This window comes from Topomyia yanbarensis, unplaced genomic scaffold, assembly GCF_030247195.1.
Source record: "Topomyia yanbarensis strain Yona2022 unplaced genomic scaffold, ASM3024719v1 HiC_scaffold_502, whole genome shotgun sequence".
Lineage (NCBI taxonomy): Eukaryota > Metazoa > Arthropoda > Insecta > Diptera > Culicidae > Topomyia > Topomyia yanbarensis.
The window spans coordinates 1,574-25,000 of record NW_026683717.1 but is presented as its reverse complement, the minus strand read 5'-3'; the positions used below and the strand labels follow the sequence as shown (position 1 = coordinate 25,000).

The following is a 23,427-nucleotide window of genomic DNA, read 5'->3' as shown; positions in this document are numbered from 1 at the left end:
TGTAGTTACTACGTCCGCACATCTGAACCGAACACGCAATATCATTATCAGAATCACGGTCCGCTGCAATATGTCTTAAGCAGTGTTCTAGTGGGTACCATTTCATTTTTTTAACAGAGTTGAAAACAAATGCGAAGAAAACGCCCAAAATTACTTAGAAAACAATGTGTTCTTTTTTATCAAAATATTGCAGAAAATTATTCTGAACTATTTCAATTTTGCGATGCATGAAAAAAATGAAAAAAAAATGTAAATTTAATTACAAATTGTCTTTTTTCGTATTTTCAGTGATTGCAGCATCCACTCGACTGCGCGAGCTCGAGTCGCTCATCATCGACAATGTCACCTCAAACAACAACCTGAACAGTGCCGGCCTGTCGTCGGAGAAATTCCTCTCGATCGAAACCCTGCTCGATTGTTTGCTGGTGCTGTACGACGAGTGTTGCAATTCGTCCCTGCGGCGAGAGAAAACCGTCTCTGATTTTATTGAGCTAATTAAATCGGTGGTGCAGTGCTGCAAGCAGCTTCGGCTGTCGCGAGAGGATTTCGAGGTGCTCAAGGTTATTGGTCGCGGAGCATTCGGCGAGGTATGTGTCGTTCGGATGAATCACACTAGTCAGATCTACGCGATGAAGATTTTAAACAAATGGGAAATGCTAAAGGTAAATGTCGTGGTGCATCTTAACGGAAACCTTATTCTCCACTTGACGACGGGTGTGAGCCATGTGTGATAAAAGCGGTGTATTAATCACCCATGTTTTTGCCGGTTTCTTCTTTGATTTCGATTTATTTTTATCACTTCCTACAGCGAGCCGAGACAGCGTGCTTTCGTGAAGAACGCGATGTGCTGGTGTTTGGTGATCGAAGATGGATTACCAACCTGCACTACGCTTTCCAGGACGATATCAACCTGGTAAGTGGAGGGGAATTACGTCAGACGTCACATGTGTGTGTACAATGTACATATGCAAAATGATTAATGCTTTTTTGCTGATAGGTACCAGGGGACTACGAAAGTTTCCTTTTTGTGACAATAAAGTTTTATTACAGATAACAAACATTTAGGCTAGAACACAGTTTATTTAAAAATCTGTTTAAAATTTCAAATTGATAAACGTTGAAAATTAATGACTCACTACTGCCAACTACTCAACTGTTCGCTAAACGCAGTTTGACAGTTGTTTGCTAATTCTTAATTCAAAACGTCATATCTGCAATGAGTTACTCTCTTTGTTTACTTTCTCTTTCGATTTTTACGGCGTCACTATAACACTTTTCACTTATTTTACAGTACAGATCGAAAGACGGTGGTTTTAACTAGCATATTACGCAAAGAGTTGAGGGATAAATGTTAAAGTGACCGAATTATTAACAGAAGAGAAAGTAAACAAAGCGAGTAACTCATTGCAGATATGACGTTTTGAAAAAACGCTCAAGAATTTTGTTTAAGTCGCTCTTATGACAGGTATAGGTGCTTACACACGTTTTTTAATATGAGCCTAAACATCTGCTATCTGTGGTTTTATAGTTGCAAAATATCTCACAACTTTTCCAATTTTATCCAATCTTCCGCGCAGTATCTCGTTATGGATTACTACTGTGGTGGCGATCTGTTGACTCTGCTGAGCAAATTCGAAGACCGTCTTCCAGAGGACATGGCTCGGTTCTACATCGCCGAGATGGTTCTCGCCATCAACAGCATTCACGAGCTGAAATACGTCCATCGCGATATCAAACCGGACAATATCGTGCTGGATGCGAGTGGTCACGTTCGGCTAGCGGATTTTGGTTCCTGTTTGAAGCTCGGCCCCCAGGGCACGGTGCAATCGAATGTAGCAGTGGGGACACCGGACTACATTTCTCCCGAAATCCTACGGGCGATGGAGGACGGCCAGGGCAAGTATGGGCCCGAGTGTGATTGGTGGTCACTGGGGGTTTGCATGTACGAGATGTTGTTTGGGGAGACTCCGTTTTATGCGGAAAGTTTAGTTGAAACGTACGGAAAGATTATGAATCATAAAAATTGTTTCGATTTTCCGAACGATGACGAAGAGTATCAGGTTAGTGAGCATGCAAAGGATTTAATCAAAAGGTTGATCTGTGCACCGGAGTACCGGCTGGGACAGAACGGGATCGATGATTTCAAGACGCATCCATGGTTTGAGGGAATCGACTGGGATACGATACGGAACGGCCAGGCGCCGTACATACCTGAGGTTTCTAGTCCAACCGATACGTCTAATTTCGACGTTGATGATACGGACATCAAACTGTCCGACGCGGTGCCTCCAACAACGAATCCGGCCTTCTCAGGGCATCATTTGCCTTTCATTGGGTTCACGTTTACCAAGGAGAGCAGCTTATCGGATGTGGGGAAACTGTCACGTGCCATTAGCAATTTAACCAATAGTCAATTACAGCAACAATTAGCTCCACTAAAGCTAGACGGTAGTCAGCAGCAAGGGAATGGTTTATTTAAGCATGGTCCGGAGGAGAAACGTCTCAGTCCAGACAGTACCCGAAAACTTCAGGATGAGATCAACATACTGACGAAGCGGAACTGTGAGCTGGAAAGTCAAATTAAAAGCTTCGAGCGACAGGAATTTGCCGTCCGAAGTAGTGTGAATGCTGTATCAGGGGATGCGGTCGATGGCCAGTTAGATGCTAAGTTGAAGGAGTACGAAAAAATAATTCGACAGCTGCGGCAGGAGAAGGATGACCTGCAAAAGGAGCATGCGGATGCAATCGAAAGACTGAAACTACAGGATAAGGAACTGAAGGATGCTCTGGGTCAGAGAAAACTAGCGATGGCAGAATACACTGAAGTTACCGACAAATTATCGGATTTAAGGCAGCAAAAACAGAAATTATCTCGACAGGTTCGCGATAAAGAAGAGGAAGTGGAGGTTGCCATGCAGAAGGTGGACACACTGCGCAGTGAACTACGGAAGACGGATAAAACCAAGCGGGAATTGGAAGCAAGGCTTCAAGATCTGTTATCGGAACTCACCAGAGAGCGGCAGCTTAGAGAGCGATCCGAAGACTACTGTCGACAGCTGCAAGCTGAAGCTAGAAGTAGGAGTTCTTCTGAATTGGGTTCTTCGACTTCACTGGGAATCTCATCCTCCGATTCTATCCGGCTGGAGATCGATCGACTTGAAGTGGAATATAGTGAAAAGATAAACCTGCAGCAATCGAGATACAATACGGAAATCTCGGCCCTCCGGGATCAGCTGAATGAGGCAGAAAATCATCGTGAAATGTTGCAAATTGAGTTGCAGCAAGCTCGCGATAAATTGGACTCGACACGCCTGGAATCGCTAACGGACTCGGAGGAAACTATACTGGAGTTGCGTAAACGACATGACCGGGAGAAAAAGATCCTGCTGGATGATAACCGCAAAATGATCTCCGATTTAGAGATACTTAGTGAACAAAACCGTCGTATGCAGAACGAAAGACTGCAAATGGAAAGCGATTATGAGGAATTGAGGTATAAAACGATGTTATTGGGACTGTTCCGTTTTGAAATTCTTGTTTTCTATTTGCAGAAATAAACGCCAAGCTTTCAGTCAGTGGGAACGACAAATTTCGGAGATCATTCAGTGGGTATCGGATGAGAAGGATGCTCGCGGTTATCTGCAGGCGCTGGCCACCAAGATGACAGAAGAGCTGGAGTTCCTGAAGCACACTGGTTCGCTGAACCATAATGCCAGCGATAAAAACTGGCGCAACCGGCGCTCTCAGAAGCTGGACAAAATGGAACTGCTCAACTTGCAGAGTTCGCTTCAGAATGAAATCCAAGCGAAGGCGTTGATTTCGGAAGAACTCACACGAACCAGATCGGATCTGGTAGCAGCTCAAAAGTAAGTCGGGTTGTTTTCCTGTAGTAAATCACATCTAGTGTGAGATGTAGGAATGTATAATCTGTAATAAACAATCTGTCTTCTGCAGGGATCTACGAGAGACGCGTCAGATTTGTGAATCGATCGGCAGTGAGCTGAAACGCAAAGACAGCCAAATAAAAGAGCTACAGCAGCGGTTAGAATCAAACGAAGGATGTGAGTATATAAATTCTGTCTGCTTTTATATCAAATTCCGTTATCATGTTTTTACCCTTTGAGCGATTTTTACTGAGCAGATCCGTTCAATTGCTCTCGCGACTAAAGCGTAGATATTATTTATATGAGCAGATTCCCATTTGTATATTCTGTGGAGTGAGTGAGAAAGCAGATCAACTAATTAGACTTTTTTACTGTGGTTGAGGGAATACAGAGTGCTTTCCGCCTTTCAATTATCATGTGCTTTCGTCCATACTACTAGCAGGTTTGCATTCCGTTAGGTATTATGCTTTACGCAGTGCGTGGTCCAGAGATATACAATTTCTCAAAATACGCAAGGGCGTGCAGTGTTAAAACTGTACGGGAAACCGTTTATTTGTTTTTCATTGGTTTTCCATATGACATGATCGCGAACGGGGTGTTTTGTCTTATGTGTCTATTTTTTGTCCTCGTGTCTTTGTCCAGCTTTTTTTCTGTGTGTTTCCATTTTCTCACGTTGTCCTATTCGCCCCAGATAGCAAAAAGCGATCCTTTGAACAAGAGCTTATTCTTTCTTAAGTGTAACGAGGAATGCAACAATGAAGCTTTACATGACTCAGCTTTAATCTGTGTCACGAGAACGATGCACCCCTTGCCATTTGAGATGTATAGCGGCACTTTGTTCATTCAAAATCTCTTGGGTGTTGGGTTCCTTTTCCGTTTACAGCAGAACGTAAAGAGTGTGCTCGAGCTTTTTTACTCTAGAAACATCAATCGATCCGTAAAGTTTTTCTTCTCAAATTATATATCAAAGTTAAATAGAAAGCATTATAGAAAAAGCAGCAGATCGATGTGCTAAAAGAAGTAAAAGAAACAAACGGTGGGTACAGGCAGATAGCTACAAATAAAGGTGAAAGGCGCGGAATGAAAATTAATAAATTAATAACGCCGCAAATCAGATCTAATCTCGCTCGCGGGCGTTACGTGTTGGTAATTAAATCATTTATTGAAATTACGCTTTCTGCGAGACGGCGTCGCAAAGCCAAACCAATTGCTAGAAAGCAGTACACTTTGAGCGGATGTTTTGTTTTTTTTTGCATGCTCCGTTGTTTCTCACGGTTTGTTTCCATTTAACTTTGGATGCTATCATTACGAAAATCCAACAAAAACAGGCCTTCAGGCGACAATAGGAGTAGACTTAGTTTAGAGCAACATCTTAGTGCTCATATGTGCCAGTTCAAAAGCTCACCGTAGGGATAAATAATTCTAGTCACATTAAGATGTGAATGAAACTGTATCGATAGAACAAAGTGACCCTTGTTTGTTAATAATTATAATGTATTCAATTAAATTAAATAAATTATATGTCATTTATATTAACATCAATGTCAAATATCAGCTTTGTAGATAATAGAAATTTAAAAAAATGGATGGAAACGATTTGCATTGATATAGTTGTAGGAACCAATCTGTTTTCATCCTTTTTTCTTGCGACTAAAAGTATCGAGAGATGCACCCAATCCCATGTTGAAGTAACTGATTGAAAACATAAAAGCTTAGCATTCATTCTTGCCATTAATTTTTTGTATATGTATTGATTGTTATGGTGTTTGTTGTGTCATATACAAACGCAGCAATGAAGACTTCCGATTCACCAACCATCACAGCATCGGCAACCTCGAGTGCCGCTGACCAGGCGTGCTCTATTTCAAACCTGATGCAACCGAGTATGGATGAAATACACTACGACGAAAATGAAATACCACTAATAATTTTAGACCTGGACGACACCCACACCCCAACGAACGAACCTCCAATAGATCCCGATGAAGATGATGCTTTGGTGCAAAATTTACTAAAGGAGTTCCTGACTGAAGCCGAACCGATCAATGAAAATCCCCAAGAAGATGAACCTGATTTGACCGATTTTGAACGGGAAGTCCTGAGTAAGTACATGAGAGAAATGGTTGAGCAGGAGTTTGCTGATAAACCCGATTCCGTGTGCCATTTGACGGCAACGGACCATCAGCAAGAGCAGGACCCAATGAAAGTAATCGATTTTTCGCCTATCGCTTTGGAGATAAAACCGGACGAATGTTCGCATGATCTCGATCGGTTAAATAACAATCAGTCTAGTAGCAGCGCTGTACCTCGAGTGGATGAGAATGCTAACCAAATCAGAATTGCGGTGTGTGCAATGGATAACTCCGGAGAGGAACCGGCCGGGAGTGGTGAAATAGGAAACCAGTCGCAGACAGCTATCGACCCGATGCCAAAGGTCCCTAGTAATAGTAACAGCATCTCTTTCACGAACGATAACAGTGCAAATATCATACAATCGACCAATAATACCACTTGTACTATCATTGACTGCAAAGCTATGTCTGCTACTACCACAGCTATCGATACTAACACTAGCAATGCTAGCGCCAGCATCAGTACTGCGACCAATCAGGCCCAAGATATCCAAATTCAACCTTCGCAGCAAGATCAGCAGCAGCACCAGCATCAGCAGCAACAGCAGCAGCAAGAGCAGCGTAGTCGAGCGATGAGACGAAATTTTTCTGTTTGGGTTGGTGTTACATCGTGTGTCTGGGGAATCTTGATCTATCTATTCAAATCGTATACGTAATGTTTCTATTTTTATTATTACTACTTTAAGCTTGTTTGAGTGTCTTTGATTTTGTGTTCTATTTCATTTTATGGTTTTGACTTGTGGGTCTGTTATTTGCTTTTTGTTCAAACTAGTGTCAATTTGTTTGGTTTATATTGCTATTTTGTGATATCTATTTTATGGAATTATTTCTTATCGACTTTCTCAATTTATCTAGATCTCTAATATTCTTTGAGTTTGTTTTCTCTCCCCCCTTCCTTTCTCCCAATGCATCCAGGGTTCTGTGTGAGTAATATTTTTAAATTGGCTATAATATTAGTTACCCGCTATGGAATAGAAGTATATATAGCCGAACGATTAGTTATTGACATTTCACAAAAAGACCAATCACACATAATTGTAAAATATCAGAATGCATTCACTGAGTTATAGTAGATACATAATAGCAAATATCTTCACCAGGATTCCGTTGAAAAAAATTTCACTTATTGGAATAAGTACAACATATCTATCAATTGGGCATGCTTTTGTCTTATATAATGTTGTGTGATTACAGGGTCCGGCACTCGAAGTGTAACCAATTTAAAAGGTCATAATTTCGGTTTGGAATTATTTTTATTTACTTCTAAGAATAAAATGTGTGAAACTAATCAGTAATTCAGAATCAATAAACTTTGGTTCGATATGACCACCTTTTACCTTGCGACGGTCAAACACGAATCGCAAGCTACCCGAATGTGACTTGCCAGTATTTTGGCCCACTCTCGGACAATGGCTTTCTTCGGCGTCTCAAGCTGGCCTATTTTTTTAGTTCAGAGCTTGTTTACCAAAATAGCTTAATATGAGAGTCTTTATGTGATCGAAATGAAGTTCGGAACGTTGGTTTTCAACCATTCTTGCATCATTCGCGCTTTGTGAGAAGGTGCCGAGTCCTGTTATAACGACCATGGTCTGCGACCGAAAAGTTTGTCTACCCACGTCTTCAAAACAGCGTGCGGAAAACTTTCCCGATAATATGTCGCATTTTCTTTGACGCTAGGCTCGATGAAAACGATTGGAGAGCGCCCATCTGCAGTTACAGCGGCGTAAACCATTATTTGTGGCGGGTGCTGCCTCATGGTGGCCAACCGATGACTAAAATTCTCATATAAATGGTGGGTCAAGTAAACCCTATCACTTTGAGAGTTTACGAATTGCTCAATTGAAAAAATCGTCAGAAAACCCGATGTTCGGAATTTGAGGGCTTTCAGTCAAGCAAGCCACTTCTTCGCTCTCTCATGTCTAATTTGTTGTTGGTTTGGTGTGAGATAACGGATCTTTTGGAGCGTGTAAGGCTTGACCGTGAGCTCATTTTCCAATATGCATCGGATGCTGCAGTCGGATATTTTTAGTAGCGGTTTGGTCACTACTCGGGTTCTGATTGCCCTGCGGACCCTTCTTGTCATGGCGGCCTAGGCACCTCTACAAGAATTTTGGATTTTTGTATATAAACAAACAACAAAAAGTAAACAATCAAATAAAATACTTTTACCGCGTATTCTTCAACAACTCTTCACTACTGGTCGTTTCTTACGGTCCGCTGCTGCTGACGTTAGACCTAACTAGTCGCTATATGATTTATTACCAAATATGCAACAAAAACTATCTAACCTATCTATGTCAACAAAAAACGTTCTTGAATGAAAAAACAAACGAAATTTTCATCAAAAACATGAACGAGCATGTTGAACAGCGGTGAGTCATGTTGCAAAAACAAATACACTCTACGGAGAGAGTACTCAAAAATGGGCATAATTCCACCCAGTGTTAAATTGTTACCCTGACGAGTTACACGTTTGATTGGCACTTCGTCGCTGCTTCAGTACAGAACCATCTTACGTGACGTTGCAGTCTTTTGATGCCCACCTCCGGTTTGCGATGCTACCAATATTGTTATAACGAGCTATGGTGCGATAAACAAAAACATTATTAACATTAAGGTGTTTGAGCTCACGAACAATTGCTGGTTACGATTTTCTAGCTAAATATAAAGCAATCACACTATTTCTTTTATATTCACTTTTTTGCGTTCACTTTTGGCAAAATGCTTTTGTACGTTTGTAAACAATACTTCGAACTGCCATTCAGCCAATTTATAGACAGCTAATGTCAGTGAGGCGTTACGTTACGTTGGTTACGTTGAAGTTGATTACACTTCGAGTGCAGCACCCTATAATCGTTTTCAATTAAAAGACAACTGAAAGGATAATTCAAAATATGCAGTTCCTGATCGGAAGCTTAGAATCATTGAGATTGATTTCTTCTGCTGGTTTCGCAAGTCGCAACTGAATTTCCGTGCCGCCCTCAAATTCTTTCAGTGATCGAGCTCATTTCTTTTTTAAATTTATTACTATTTCATTAATTCGTTTATTTAAGTTCTGTAATCATGCTGATTATGGTGAGATAGTTCCCATACTTTTATATCTCGTCTACAGTTTAACTTTCAAGCATTATACTGCCATTCTACGCATAATTGTCCCATGTTTATAGGGAATCCCAAGGAACATGGGACAAATATGCTTATAACGGCAGTATACCACCACCAAGAAACATTCATACAAATTTCCCAAACAACTGTTAATAATCGCAAATCGCTGTCTGATGCTAATCCCGCAATGAAGTGATCAATAGTAGCAGCACTTTTGACGTCCTCATAACAATGTGTTAGCTATATTCTGTGGAATGTACACAGTATAATGAAAACCGTTCATTACTGGAATAAACTAGAATAAAATGTTGGCTAAATTAACCATACTACTCCATCAGAACTTCCTATTCCCCATACACCGTTCGCTTTTTCACCGCTTTTGCATCAGCATCGCCTAACGTAACGTAGTGCATAAACTGAAAACGGAATAGAACTCATATACCTCGCGCCAACCGTGCTAAGTGCTACCTAGCTAATCAAATTAATCTAGTACTGCAATGCCGCCGAACAATCCCGACCATGCAGTGTTTGATACGCACGTCTACAGCGATTCTACGATTGTTCTTTTTCCAGATCTATGTAACAATCATAAACTCAAACAGTGTTGTAGTAGAAATAACAGAAAAATAATCGACTCTCACTCGACTCTGATCGCGGCGATGCAAATGGGTAGCAACCGTCGTCGCCATCACAGCTTATCATCCGCCACCACCGAAACGAAGGTGCCAACAATACTCATTGCTTCCGCTGCATGCCTGGCAAACGAACAATCGCTTCATGCACCGACGCCATCAACACCAGCGGTAGGCATCGAACTGACACCACCTACCACCCCATCATGCGATCTACGGTCAGGCAGTACTGCCTCCATCGCATGCTCTAAAATACGTGAGATTTTGGCGCAATATATACATACCACCAGTCACCTCGATCACCAACAGCAGTTGTCAGTATACGAACAGTTAGCACCGACATTACCACCAAAGAATACTATCTCGAATGCAGCGGTTCCTTGCGTACCAATCAACACTAATCTAGTCCAACATGTACAGACCGAACAGTCGTCAATAATTGCAAAAGGTCGTCGAAGAAGTAGCAATAAAAAGCGCAGAAGAAAGAAACGATATCAGCGAAACTAGCGAACAGTTACTAGATACCGCGTGTATGATTTTGCATCTCAGTGATAATAAGTCAACAATCGCATTTAACAGTGCAGCCAATTTATTTGTGTATTTTTACGGTTTACACATGATTGGAATCTAAAATTATTTCCTAAACGTGTGAACTAGATCGCCCCACGACAACGTCAAGTTTCAGTTAGATATGTCTAAGTATAGCTTTACTCTCTAGTCAATTATCCATTGCTGAATTTTCTGGACAACTTGTAAATCAAATTAGTTTTATGAAGTATAAACACAAAACCAACGTTTTTTCTTCAATATGAATAGAAGTAATCGAAAATAGACGCTGCTCGAAGCCCTCTAGGATCTGAATAGCGAGTGGGATAGTTCTAAAAGGTTACTGAAATCAATCAAATTTAGCATTATCACACCGACTAACCGTCGAAGGCAACAAAAATTGTCCTGTATCAATTAGCATATCTATGATTTGGGTTTTGTAAGTATGTAACATCAATCGTCATGATCAAGTTAACAGTAAAAATGAAGTGAGAGCAAGGTTCAGTGATATTTTCAGTAATATACATAAAAAGGTTGAAAACTGTTACGTTTTGTATTTATTTGAAAGTTTAGCTTTTGCTCTGTGTAGCCAAGTCGGTGTAACTAGATTTCGTTGACGGTAGGCAGAGATCGAAATTGTTACTGTTTTTTAAGAAAAAAATATAGTGCAAATGTTAGTAAATTACCGATGGTTTTATTTATTATGTAGCATTCGTAATATATGTAACACACTAAACACAAAATATTCACTACAAAAATGTTAGCTTAGTGTGCCTAACAATAATGCTATTTTGTAACCAAAATCGTGCCAAGTGATCATAGGATCGAAAGTTCTCATACATGCGCTCAAACAGACTCACACCGTTTAGCATATACCCGTGTTCTCATTTGCTGAATTAAAACATCATCCTAGTTAACTCGGTCCATGGCTGTACGCCGCTTGCAAGGGTACAAAAATCCTGTTTTTCTTTCATTTGATCAAACATTGCTTGTCCACTGTCTATCGTTCCTGTCCGATCAGTTTCGAGAACGATTTTCAGGGGTCATAAACTGTTTAAGCATGCTGAATTCATCGCAAAAAACTGATTTCGCTCGTATGCGGGAACAAAAATACAGCTGAAGTCTTTATTTAAAACTGTGTTGATAAATCGCTGAAATTGACGTCCCATTCCAGTTTTTCTATAGAACATGATTACTTCAGCATTCGTGCTACATGCGCTGTCCGCTGTAGTTTACTGTCTTCTATAAACCTTTCGTCAGCATATTGGTATACTTGATACAATTCGAGATAATCTCCATCCATCAACATCCATGTCTAATGGCCGTATCAGTTTTGTACGCCCCTGTAATGTCGTAATACGCATAACAGTCCTATAGGCTGTTATATTCTTATATAAGTGAAACTATTATATGATTTCGCATATTCGCAGTTTCAGGTCGCAGTTTTACCTTGTCAGTATCATTATCACATGTCCCGATAAATTTTCAAGATCTCATTGACAACTTAATACTGCATCCCATCCATATCCACTTCGGATCTAATACGATATTTATTGTCTCTTTACCAGTCACCATATACGTTCTCTTGGTGTAATACATCATATGCGGTATTAAGGAGTCTTATAACTCTTACAGATAAGACACATAACCCCTTTCTGTTATTCTAAAGGTATTCCCAGGACATTACTGTCACGTGGTGGATGCACAATTTATAATACTACAATTCAGAGAATGCAGAATTTCACTATATCGGACAATACACGAGTGCTTACGCTAAAGTGTAGGGACCCTCAAAACCATGTTTCGAGCTTCCCATCGTTAGTCTGTTTGCATCGCAGCCGATTGTTTTCGTACGATTCTACTTTTCGTTCTTACTGCGGCTTGTAATAGGACTACCTACAGTCAGGGTCCAGGTGGTAATATTTCCCTGTTTCCTGTATGCATACGACCGAAGATCCCCTCGCATGCTAAGATTGTTTGCACTCAAGTCGGCACTGCGAGGAGTTAAGAGTTGGAGTGCTGTATCAGCGACGGATGGCCGCATAGAACAGCGGGTATCAACCTTTTTCGTTACAAGGACCCCCGCCATTTAGCATCGATTTTGTATTTTGTATTCTGCTGTACGGATTTTTCTTCACATCTTCCTCAGATTTGAGCTCCTTGGGATGTTTCCGTACTGCCTGTTGCAAAATTGCACAGTATTTTTCGATGGGCCTTAGTTTCGGTGCGTTGAGAGAGGAGGGGGGTTCATTTCCTTGTGTACGAAATGTACCCCTTTGGCTTCGTACCACTCCATGACAACATTTGAATAGTGGCACAAAGCTAGATCCGGCCAGAACATCGTAGGGTTCTGGTGTTGTTTCAACAGACGCTTCTGTAGGTACTACTTGAGGTAGATCTCCCCGTTTACAGTCCCGGTAGTCACGATCGGCACACTCCGTTTGCCACATGAGCAGATCGCTTGCTAAATCATGCATGTATTTGCAAACTTTGAAAGTTTTTGCTTCTTTACTTCCTATGGAACATCAATCTCAAGTAGTCCCGGAAGTTGCCGGAAGTGCGCCTTGACGTAAGTCTCATAATCCAAGAAGAGACAATGAGGCTTCGTCAGCATCTGGGTGTACAGTTTCCAGGCCCGTGACTCTCCCACCGTATTTTGCCGTTTGTCACCATTTGCAGTCTTCTGTACTTTGTACGTATGCAGTCCCTTCCGGTACTTGGCTCTCTGATCGAAAAACTTGGACAGATTCAACTTTTTAGCCACATCCCTGACGGAACATTGGGATTCCGCTCAAACGCTTTCACTACACACTTGTGATCCTTATCACCAATAGTACATACTTTCTGACCGCACTTCTCCTTCTGACCGATGCTTAGAGTTTGGTATTGACGTTTAATCACACAACTCACCGTTGACTGCACGATTCTGAGTTGTTTTTCGATGTTCTGATGTTCTGAGAATTGAGGATTTTCCAGGTTCTTGCCCAAAATCAATTCGCGACGTTGCTCTTTGGGTGACACAATTTTTTTTAATTTACGAAAAACTGACAGCGATAAATATACAGTGTAAACAATACACTCTAAAATACTTATGCTCAAATTTTCTAAAGAAAATGTGATTGGCGCAGCGTTTTTTCCGTGATGCAATTTGATGTGGGACAACCTTTACTCCGACTGAATGATACCTGGCAGCGGAGTTTCTCTCGGTACCGGTGTCTGCTTCGTTGTCCAATCAGCGGTGAATCTACCCTACTGTATACTCTCCGCGGAACATTTATCCCTGTTCCGATGTTTGTTTCCGTGAGCCATTTAGTTCCCACCTCTGTCCCGATCTTCTCGATCTAGTTCCAAGCCTTGAACCTAGTCTACTCAACGGGCCAGCCAGTTGGTGCTGAGGTCTGTTCAGCGGTTCCGAGTCGACCGGTTCCGAGTTTCCGGTTCACCAGCGCCCTGGGAATCAGTGGCGACTAGCATTCCCCATGTAAGGGAACTGTGGGTAAAATGAACAGGTAGCCAAACCAAGTCAATGTTTGTTAAATTTGGACAAACATCGCAGAAACCTGACCTGTCAAGTATTCAAAGGATATTGAAACCAGTCTTTTGCAGTCGAATGTGAAATAAATATGATAACAACCAAAATCGGCATTCATGTCTGTCGCTGTTGTTAAATTCCGCATGTAGAATATAGTCTTTTGAGGTGAAATTTTAATTTTATTCTGAAAATGGTATTACATCATAGTAATTGAACCTCTTGCAGATATTTCACCGCATAAAGTAGGGATCAGGACATATTGAATCTCTCTTATTGAACATTTTAAAAGGAAAACTGCATGTGAGTGGATCACTGGTAGCAAGCGACCACTCATCCCAAGTAACCATTTGGGGCCACAGTCTTGTGTGGCTAGTTGCACGATCTATTAGGTTACTGTTCCAGAGCCCAGTGACCTTGAGACGATATGCACAAAAAAGTGCTTTTTGTTTCAGAAACACATAATGGTTTTATGTTCAAGAGTGCCTCTAAAGCACCAGTAGGTGTTGTCGAGATCGCACCAATCATCGCCATCAAGACCATCCCCTGAAGATGGTTTAACTTTGATTGGATTACCATGACTTCTCCTCTCCCTTCTGCCACCAAACAAGCCATCTGTATTCCCGTATTGGTCTAACAATTGTTGTGTAAATCCACTGAATGTATTTGGGTTTGGATCCCCAAGATTTGTCTATAGGTCATATACATTGGCCGAAGGCCATGCAAACATTGTTAATTCAGAAATCGATGTGAGCTGTCCAATTAAGTTTTGAGTCAAGAAAAATCCCAACGTACTTAACTTGATCTACGACAATAATTTCAGATTCAAAGAACTGCAACGGACGAGCTCGGGTTGTAATCTTTCGTTGCGTGGAAAGCACCATTGATGTTTTATTTGGATTAACTGATAGTCCAACATGAAGACAACATTGGTCAACAACGCATAAGGCTTGTGACATCAAATTAAAAAGTGTCTTAATGCAAATACCGGTGATCATTATGTGGTAATCATTGGCGAAACCATATGTCATAAACCCAAGCTTATTCAGTTTCCTCAACAACCCATTGGCAACAAAATTCCATAGAAGTGGTGACATCACACCACCTGGAGAACATCCGCAGACACTTCCGATTGCCCATTTGATCGATTCGGTTTGCACAATTCTACGAGTAAATACCCAAGAAAACAACTATCTGAAAAGAATTCAGGAGGAGTCGTCAGTGATGGCTGCGTACAGCCTGGAAAATGTGTGTCAAAAAGACAGTTGAATACTACATCTTCATCACACGAGTATTCACTATTAGCAGTTCCTAACCTGAAACATTTGTGCAGAGGCATTTGCAACCACTTCGTTCAGTAAATCGAAGGGCATTTCTGTATGCTTTGCGAGCCAACTCGAATGCCTCCGACCAGTCCCTACGTTTGCGATTCCAAGGGCTTCTACGCAACTTTTAGAGTTGAACAAGTTCGGTATTTTGCCAAGGTGTTTCTCTAGAAGCATGCATAACTCGAAGCGGGTAAACCACCTGGTATGCGGCTACTATGAGTGAGCTTGTTTTATTTACAACCTCATCCAAATCACTTTAAGATTCAATCGTCGAAAGATACCCGCTACCAAGCCTTGAGGTAACTTGAGCCTTAAATGATCGAAGACGATGTACTTATGATCAGATAACGACGGTTCGAGCTAATACCATCAGAGCAGAGAGTTTCATCTAACACCTCTTCTCTGACAACTCTGCAATTGTTTGGCGATTTCCTTCTTTAAGTATGTGTAGATTTGTACTACTTAAGTATTCCATGAATTCGGTGCCTCTCATATTATTATCTGAGCCGCCCCAAATTATGTGGGGGACGCCGAGTGTGAAAGGAAACTTATTTCTGCTACAACCCTTTTGAAATCATCAGAAGGTACTGGTTCATTATGCGGCAAATATGCCAAATAATAGACGCATTTATTGTTTATATTATCATCGCTCATAGTGACCGTGACAGCACAAATATTGCAAGTTGTGAGGTCGGATATATGAAATGCGTAAATAGCACTATTCGCAAGTCTACAAGAACAAGGCATTTCACGTGGATTTGTCATGTTTTTGAACCAAATCTATGGAAGCTTTTCCTTCCTGCACAAGGCTGGATATATTCATAGCTGCTGTACGTGTACGCTGGAGATTAATATGGTCTACTCTAACCATACTCAATCACAGCTTTACACATTTCATCATCAGCACGTGTTATACAGCTACTAGAAAGGGAGTGGGCAGAGCGTAGTTGATAAATCGCTTACTTTGTACGCAGCTTGTTTGAGTTCGACTCCCAACCCTGCACACAGAGTTAGAGATTTTTCTAAAGAGATTTTTCTAACCAGAAAAAAGGCGTATGTCCCTAACGCTAAACCTCTATAATCGAAAAAAAATCTAGAAGATACCAAACACGTTGGATTATAATCGCCTATACTGCCGTGATCTGCATAACAGTCCCATTTGCTATGGGTTTCCTATGCAGGTAGGACTGTTATGCGTATCACGGCAGTATAGCGAACCCCGAAATGGGTATTAGGGACATGAACATCATTTGAATCCCACGATTTGCGAAGAAACAGAAAACGTCCACTGTGTCAGAGATTCGCTTAACACAGCAAGGGTAAGGCCCACGACACTCCGTGCGCGACTGGCATATTTTAGTCCTGCTAGCCATTCAGTCCTCGGCATGGAGAAATATCTTGACTTGTGGACAAATACTTCAACCCGCGGGATACCACACGGCCTCTAGGCTGGTTTTGTTTGAGGAAAGATAATAGACTGTTATCAACCTCTTAGTGGACCACAGCCACAGCTGTTGTTAGTCGCCTCTTACGGCATGGAAACAGAAACCCAGTGGGTCAATTCTTTGCTACAATACTGCGAGAGATTTCAGCCGCCGGATACCACACGGCTCCATGTGGAGCGTAGTGCTGCCCGGTAGGGTGTCGAGGTCGGTCCGGCGATTCCGGTGAAGTCTACGGGTAGAAGATCTGTATGTGAATAACACCGTCGTTCGGTATTCCTGAAAACCCTGAAATCGATGGTACCAGAGAGGTGTCGACCGTCTATCAGAACTGGATCGATTTCATAGCACGCTACGTCGCTCGAGCGCTTCTAGATGTGCTTTCGAGATTTAAGGTCGGTGTTGTTGATAGTTGAGGTCCTTCTTTCCAATAACTGGTCATTTCCGCTATAAGTACACGTGCTAAAGATGTAGACTTTCATGTCATGATTTGGTCACTACGTAAATAAATTACGACGAATTGCTTTTTCGAACGTGTGTCTTCAAGAAGAGTGGTGCAACCATTTTTACTTACCTTCTCGATTCGCACAATATCCATTATCTTTATGCGTTTTTACGTTTTTGGTTATTATTAATATTTAATAGTATCTTGCAGTAAAATCTCTCTCTCCTGTTGTTCTGGTCGATAACAAGCTTTACTGTCAATCGTGGTTTTTCCGAAGCTTCGAATTGCTGTATTTACAGTTTGAATTGATGCTTATTCGTGCACGATTCCTACCTTGTCAAACTTTGCATCGAAAGCCATGGAATGTACTAGTTCAACAAGACGCTGACTCACACCAATTAGATTTACACAATACACTTGGCTCTGCTAACCGCATTGGCAAATAATGCTGATGCTTCAATCAACATACCATATTCGATCTTGTCTCAATACACATCGGCCATCATCTTACATTGTTGTTCCTTCTGCTAAAACATGTTATCACAACCAAGTTTAGTTCTGAATTGAAATTTTTGTTGTATAAAATTATTCACACATCTTGCTAACATATGCGTTTTCTCTCTTTCTGTTTTCTCGTAATCATACCAAAAAAACCAAAACAAACAAACCTGCAAACATAATCTGCGCTGCGCCCTACTTGTTGTGATATGCCAATTTTGTTAAACAAACGAAAATAAAATAAAAAAACAATAAACGACAACATTAAAACCATACTCAAATAACGTGTGTTGTGATGCCGCTGTATCTAATCAAATCAATCACACCACTTTGGGTCTGACCCACAACCCGGTGGTGACTCTAATTGGATGAGATTAAAAACCAAACAAAAAATCATGCTTCATCCTCTGTTGTGGAATAACACCGATCTAATATCGTTAATTATCACACACTAAACATTGATAATGTAAACATCGATCGCAACGGAAACGAAACTATCGGCGATTTACAGTTTTGGAAAGACCATCATCACAAATGTCCTATCTGGATCACTTCCTGAAGGAATCTGGCGGTGGCTCCAGCTCTACAACGCACACCAACTCAACACTAGCAGTGAATATGGTAATTTATCAGCTAATGTTTATATCCAAACTCAACATACTGACTATCGCATTCAAAGGAACTACACGTCATTGGTCGTCGAACACATACCCTATACATATTTACAATTGGAGTTCCTTTTGATGCGATAGTCAAAAATTACGCATAATTCTGATCCAATATCTTTGTAATAGCCGTCCCAGCAGAATAGCCAGCACGTAACCTCAACTAGTTCATCGTCGAACAACCTTACCAATACCCCAATGAACCAACATAATCAGAGTTTATCCTCGCTTCACCAGCAACTACAGCATCAACAGGCGCAGCAGCAGCACTTGCAACAGCAGCAACAACAACAGTCGCACACCTACAGCAACCAGCAGCAGATTCACCAAATGCATCACTCCAACTATTCGATGGAAAGCGAAGAAGGCGATGTCGAAGACAATCGAGGTCATTCACTGTCCAGCTCGAAGAGTAACCTTAGCGATCATTCGCTGGTATGTTTCATTTGATAATTTCCGGTTTCAACATCTACTCGTTTACATTAACTGAACTTTTTTTTTCAGAGCATGCACAGCGTGATGATGCCTAAACAAAAGGTGCATCAGTTCCTGGTGCGAACGTTCTCTAGTCCTACCAAATGCAACCATTGCACCTCGCTAATGGTTGGTCTTACCCGGCAGGGAGTGGTGTGCGAATTGTGCGGTTTCGCCTGCCACATGATCTGCTGCCAGAAGGTACCCACGCAGTGCCCCGTTCCATCCGATCAAACCAAACGACCGCTGGGCATTGACCCGACCCGGGGAATCGGAACGGCGTACGAGGGTTACGTTAAGGTACCCAAGTTGGGAACGGTCAAGCGTGGCTGGGTGCGACAGTTTGTTGTTGTTTGTGATTTTAAGCTGTTTCTGTACGATATCACCGCCGATCGCAGTGCGTTACCAAGTGTTCATGTTACTCAGGTAGACGACAGTCTAGCATTCTCGTAGATAGTTGAGGAATAAAGATTGTGTTCTCTCATTTTCAGGTATTAGATATGCGAGATCCAGAATTTGGAGTTTCCGGAGTTCGTGAAAGTGATGTTATTCATGCAGCTAAAAAAGACGTTCCTTGTATATTTAGGGTATGTACCTCGTCCGTTTGGCGGCATTGGTTCAAATATATTCTAAAACCTTCCCCTTTCAATTAGTTACATTCTATATACATTCCATCATTGTCGAATGAGAGGTACTGGAGATTATTAGTGAAGGAACGAGAATAACGCTCCTTTGATTATTTTTTTACTGTAGCTCACATGTACCTTAAGTGGTTGATTCTCTGTATATATTTGCTTTGCCAGTTTTCCATGACCGGTATCTTCAGTAGATTGAAGCAGACTGTGACAGTCGAATTCTAATGTTGAGTGTTGTGTTATACGGACTTTCGTGCATGCGGATCCGATTTTTATAATGTACATTCGACCGTGCGGGTTTTAATGTTGGAAAATCGCTTTTCGTCTCGTTTTTATACTGGAGATTTGTTCTTGCTGATTTTTTTTTGGAAAACTTTTCAGACGATTTTTAGCCCGAGGAACTTCAGTTCGAGTTTTACGCTTTATAGCCGACGATGACATTCTAATACAATTAAACTGATTTTACGAAGCATGCAATGTCCCTAGTATTGTCGGCCATTGGAAAATGGTTAAAATGTTTGGGTTGATTATTTTTCATGTACATTATTAAAACTCTTCTTTGGTAGCTCTAACTCTAAACATACAAGCATATCTTAAACTGATACAAATGAACAATAATTTCATTAATTTCATAGATAGTATTATCAACCTGTAAATCGCGTTAATAGCTCGCGTAGTGTCCAAAGGCTATTTCTCTGCACAGTTTATATTTGTATGGACAGTGTACTGAACTGCTGTTATATGCATAATTGCCCCATGTATATAGGGAATCCCATAGAACATGGGACAATTATGCGTATTACGCCAGTCAATGCACTCTCACAACTTTAGAACGGCTAGGATCAGAATTTCAACTATCTTCTGATGGGTTGTGATTTGACGAGAAATTGTAACTGTTTGGTCCAATGTCATTGTTTGCATTGAGCTGGAATCTCAAACCTCGAGGACATTGTATCTAGGCTCATTTGATCCTCCCCTTTTTCAGATAACAACTTCCCTTTTGGACGGTGGTGTTTCGCTACAAACCCTAATGCTAGCGGATACCGAATCGGAAAAGGCAAAATGGGTGGTAGCGTTGAGCGAGCTTCATCGAATACTGAAACGAAACAATTTACCGAACACGGCTATATTCCGTGTGAAGGAGGTTTTGGACAGTTCCCTATCGGCAATCCGGAGTGCACTGAGTGCACTGATCATCGACCCGGATCGAATTCTGCTGGGAACGGAAGACGGTTTGTTCTGTTTGGATTTGGACCGCAGTGAGATCGCGCGGATAGGCGAAAGCAAAAAGGTGTACCAGCTGTGGTACATTGCTGAGGAGCAGCTTTTGGTTATTTTGTGTGGAAAACAGCGACATCTGCGTTTACTACCGATCCGAGCACTGGAAGCAACTGATGTGGAGTGGATAAAGGTTGCTGAATCGAAGAATTGTATCACTGCCTGTACCGGCATTATAGAGCGAGGTCCGCAGCCAGTGTATTGCATTGTGATTGCCCTGAAACGCCAGAACACCTCGCAGATTGTGGTTTATGTTGTGAACAGAAATCGTAGTCGGCATCACAAAATGTGCGAATTCACGGTAGCATATCCAGTACAGAGTTTGCAGGTACTTTCCGATTTGCGGCTTGCGGTGGGTCATCAGAGTGGTTTTACGGCGTACTGTCTCCAAGGCGAGGCTCAAGCGATGCGTAAGTTACTGGGATAGCGTAAAGCAATGGCTTGTTTCTATTGTGTTAATATTTGTAGCTTTAGTCCACCCGGAGAATCAGTTGAATAACTTCCTGGCGTATTCTGGAGTCGATGCTTGGCGTGTGATCGAACTACAGTCGGGGCAAGGATCCAATGGTAAAAATAAATTTGTCATGTACATGTCAAGTTATAGTTAGAATTGACGCATACTATTTATTTTTCTAGCCCACGGAGAATATTTACTAGTATTCCAAACATTAGCCATCTACGTCGATCTCCAAGGGCGCAAGTCTCGGGATCGGGAAATCATGTACCCAGCCGTACCTACCCATATTAGTAAGTGTGGAGAAAAACTATCCGGTTCTGTGTCATTATTTTCCATTATTTACAGCTTATTGTGATGGCCATTTGCTAGTGTACTCGGAGACGCATCTTGACATTTTCAATGCGCAGACCGCCGAATGGGTACAGTCTATCGGGCTCAAACGATCCCGCCCGCTTATGAACAATGGCAGTCTTTCGCTGACAACGTTAAACGATACGGCGCACGTCATTTATTTGGCCAACATGCATACGAGTAAGTAACATCCCTATAGAATATGAATAAACGATGAGGCGTGATTGTTTTTAACTAAGTTAAGTCACTGACGCTTGTATTAATATAAGATTGAGAACCTAGACGAATGGTTGCTACAAAAAGATCTACTTTTGCTTCCAGGGGAACTTCTCAGTCTAGCGCCATGCGATCGAGAAGGTCGGCTCAAATCAAAACGGTTTTCGCTACGCAATGAAGGCAACCGTACTATAAGAACGTACGTATCATTCATTCTATCCTAAGTTAGATATGTTCACGTAAAATTTTCTTCTTTAGAAGCACAGACCGTCGTTCGAAACTGATTTCCGCGCCGACAAATTTCAACCACATATCTCATATGGGCCCTGGTGATGGAATCCAGAAACAGCGTCTACTCGACCTTCCTACCACGATCGAAACGGCAGACCAATCAAATCAACATCGGGTAAATGTTATGTTTCCGCGACACCTGGCAATCAGCTTAAGCTTGTCTCCATTCTTTCAGATTTCAACAATGCGTCACGCACCACCACCTCCACGAGCTCCTCCACGACCGATGATACATCCTCACAATGGTAAGTATTCTCATTTGCGCCCCATATGTATACTGAAACAATGACCATTTCCATCCATTCAAAGAAGGTTCGAATAATTCTTTCCCAGGCGCTAAGCGGACGGCCCCGGCAAGGCCTCGCGATCAGCCACCTTCGTTACCGCGATCTCCTAGCCCGCTAGGTAGTATGTCATCACTACAGGATGTACTCAAAGTAAGTTTTGTTTAAATGATTCGGTTCAGATAACAACAATAACAGATTTTTCCTTTTCGTAAGGTTGCTGATATGCAGTCAGAATCGCGCCAGAGTGTTGCCAGCAATAATTCTAGTTCGGTTTCTACGCCACCCTCACCAACCAACGACCGGTTGAGTTCTAGCTATGACTCTTAGTGGTAAGAGTAGTGCTCATTCGAGGTGAGCAATGAGGTCGATTCGTTTCTTCTGATATTTGGAACAAGGAATGATTGGTCTTCATTCTTTGGTAGTTTCGTTTAACACAGTTTCAAATATTACTGTGTTTAGTGATATGTTTACGTTCTCTTTTACAAAAGCAACGTTTGTATTAATGCCGGTTACAAAATCAAAGGCAAGTCCCAGAATACTCGATGCATCTAATAAATTCGCATTTTTATTGTACCTTATTTATTTTAACCTTTTTTTTACAAAACACACAAGTTGGTTTTTAGTGCAAACATAAGCTTCGCACAGTTAATTTGATCTCTCTAATCTAATAATCCCAATTGAAACACTCTTTTGGACCGTACTATTACTAAACTGGTTGTGTTATTCTGAATGGACACAATCTCGTGTGAATCTGTCCCTCGTCCTTATCTGCAATAATCGTTTACACTTCCACTACGAACAGAAACCTATACTGTCATTCATCATCAACAAGTACACTATTCATTATAGACATAAAGGATCGATGTGCAATATGCGAGTAGGTCAGAGTGTATCGCAGTACCAAATCGGTTAGTGGATCTAGTACCTTTTTGGTAGGATCATTTTAATATTTCACTAGTAGAATAGAAGTAAGTACATTGCTAGACACTTCTAAATTTTAACCAGACTATAAATCAGCATTATCAACTAAACAAACCTATAACAACGAGTTCATGGACAACAATCACACTGAAAACTAGCATGTCTTGATCACGGTTTTTATATTGTTCGTATCTTGTGTACAAGATAGGATCCTGTCGGAAGGATCGTAGCACTAGCCCTGCAATTGTCCGGTGCGCCGATAATCGATTGCGAAGTCTGTGCAACCAGATGGTAAACTTTCGCAAAGGAAT

At 41.4% G+C, this 23,427-nt stretch overlaps 1 protein-coding gene across 1 annotated transcript; it reads left to right on the top strand.

Moving 5' to 3' along the window:
* Window positions 1–236: 236 nt before the first annotated feature.
* Window positions 237–22,773, top strand: LOC131695736 (serine/threonine-protein kinase Genghis Khan). Its single transcript, XM_058984250.1, has 18 exons — window positions 237–662; window positions 809–913; window positions 1,578–3,493; window positions 3,552–3,866; window positions 3,955–4,061; window positions 18,053–18,162; window positions 18,336–18,641; window positions 18,711–19,106; window positions 19,172–19,267; window positions 20,301–21,003; window positions 21,062–21,160; window positions 21,230–21,340; window positions 21,396–21,581; window positions 21,723–21,816; window positions 21,876–22,023; window positions 22,084–22,153; window positions 22,218–22,345; window positions 22,409–22,773. Exons 1-18 carry the CDS (start codon window positions 237–239, stop codon window positions 22,520–22,522), a joined length of 5,430 nt encoding a protein of 1,809 aa, XP_058840233.1. The 3' UTR covers window positions 22,523–22,773.
* The last annotated feature ends 654 nt before the right edge of the window (window positions 22,774–23,427 follow it).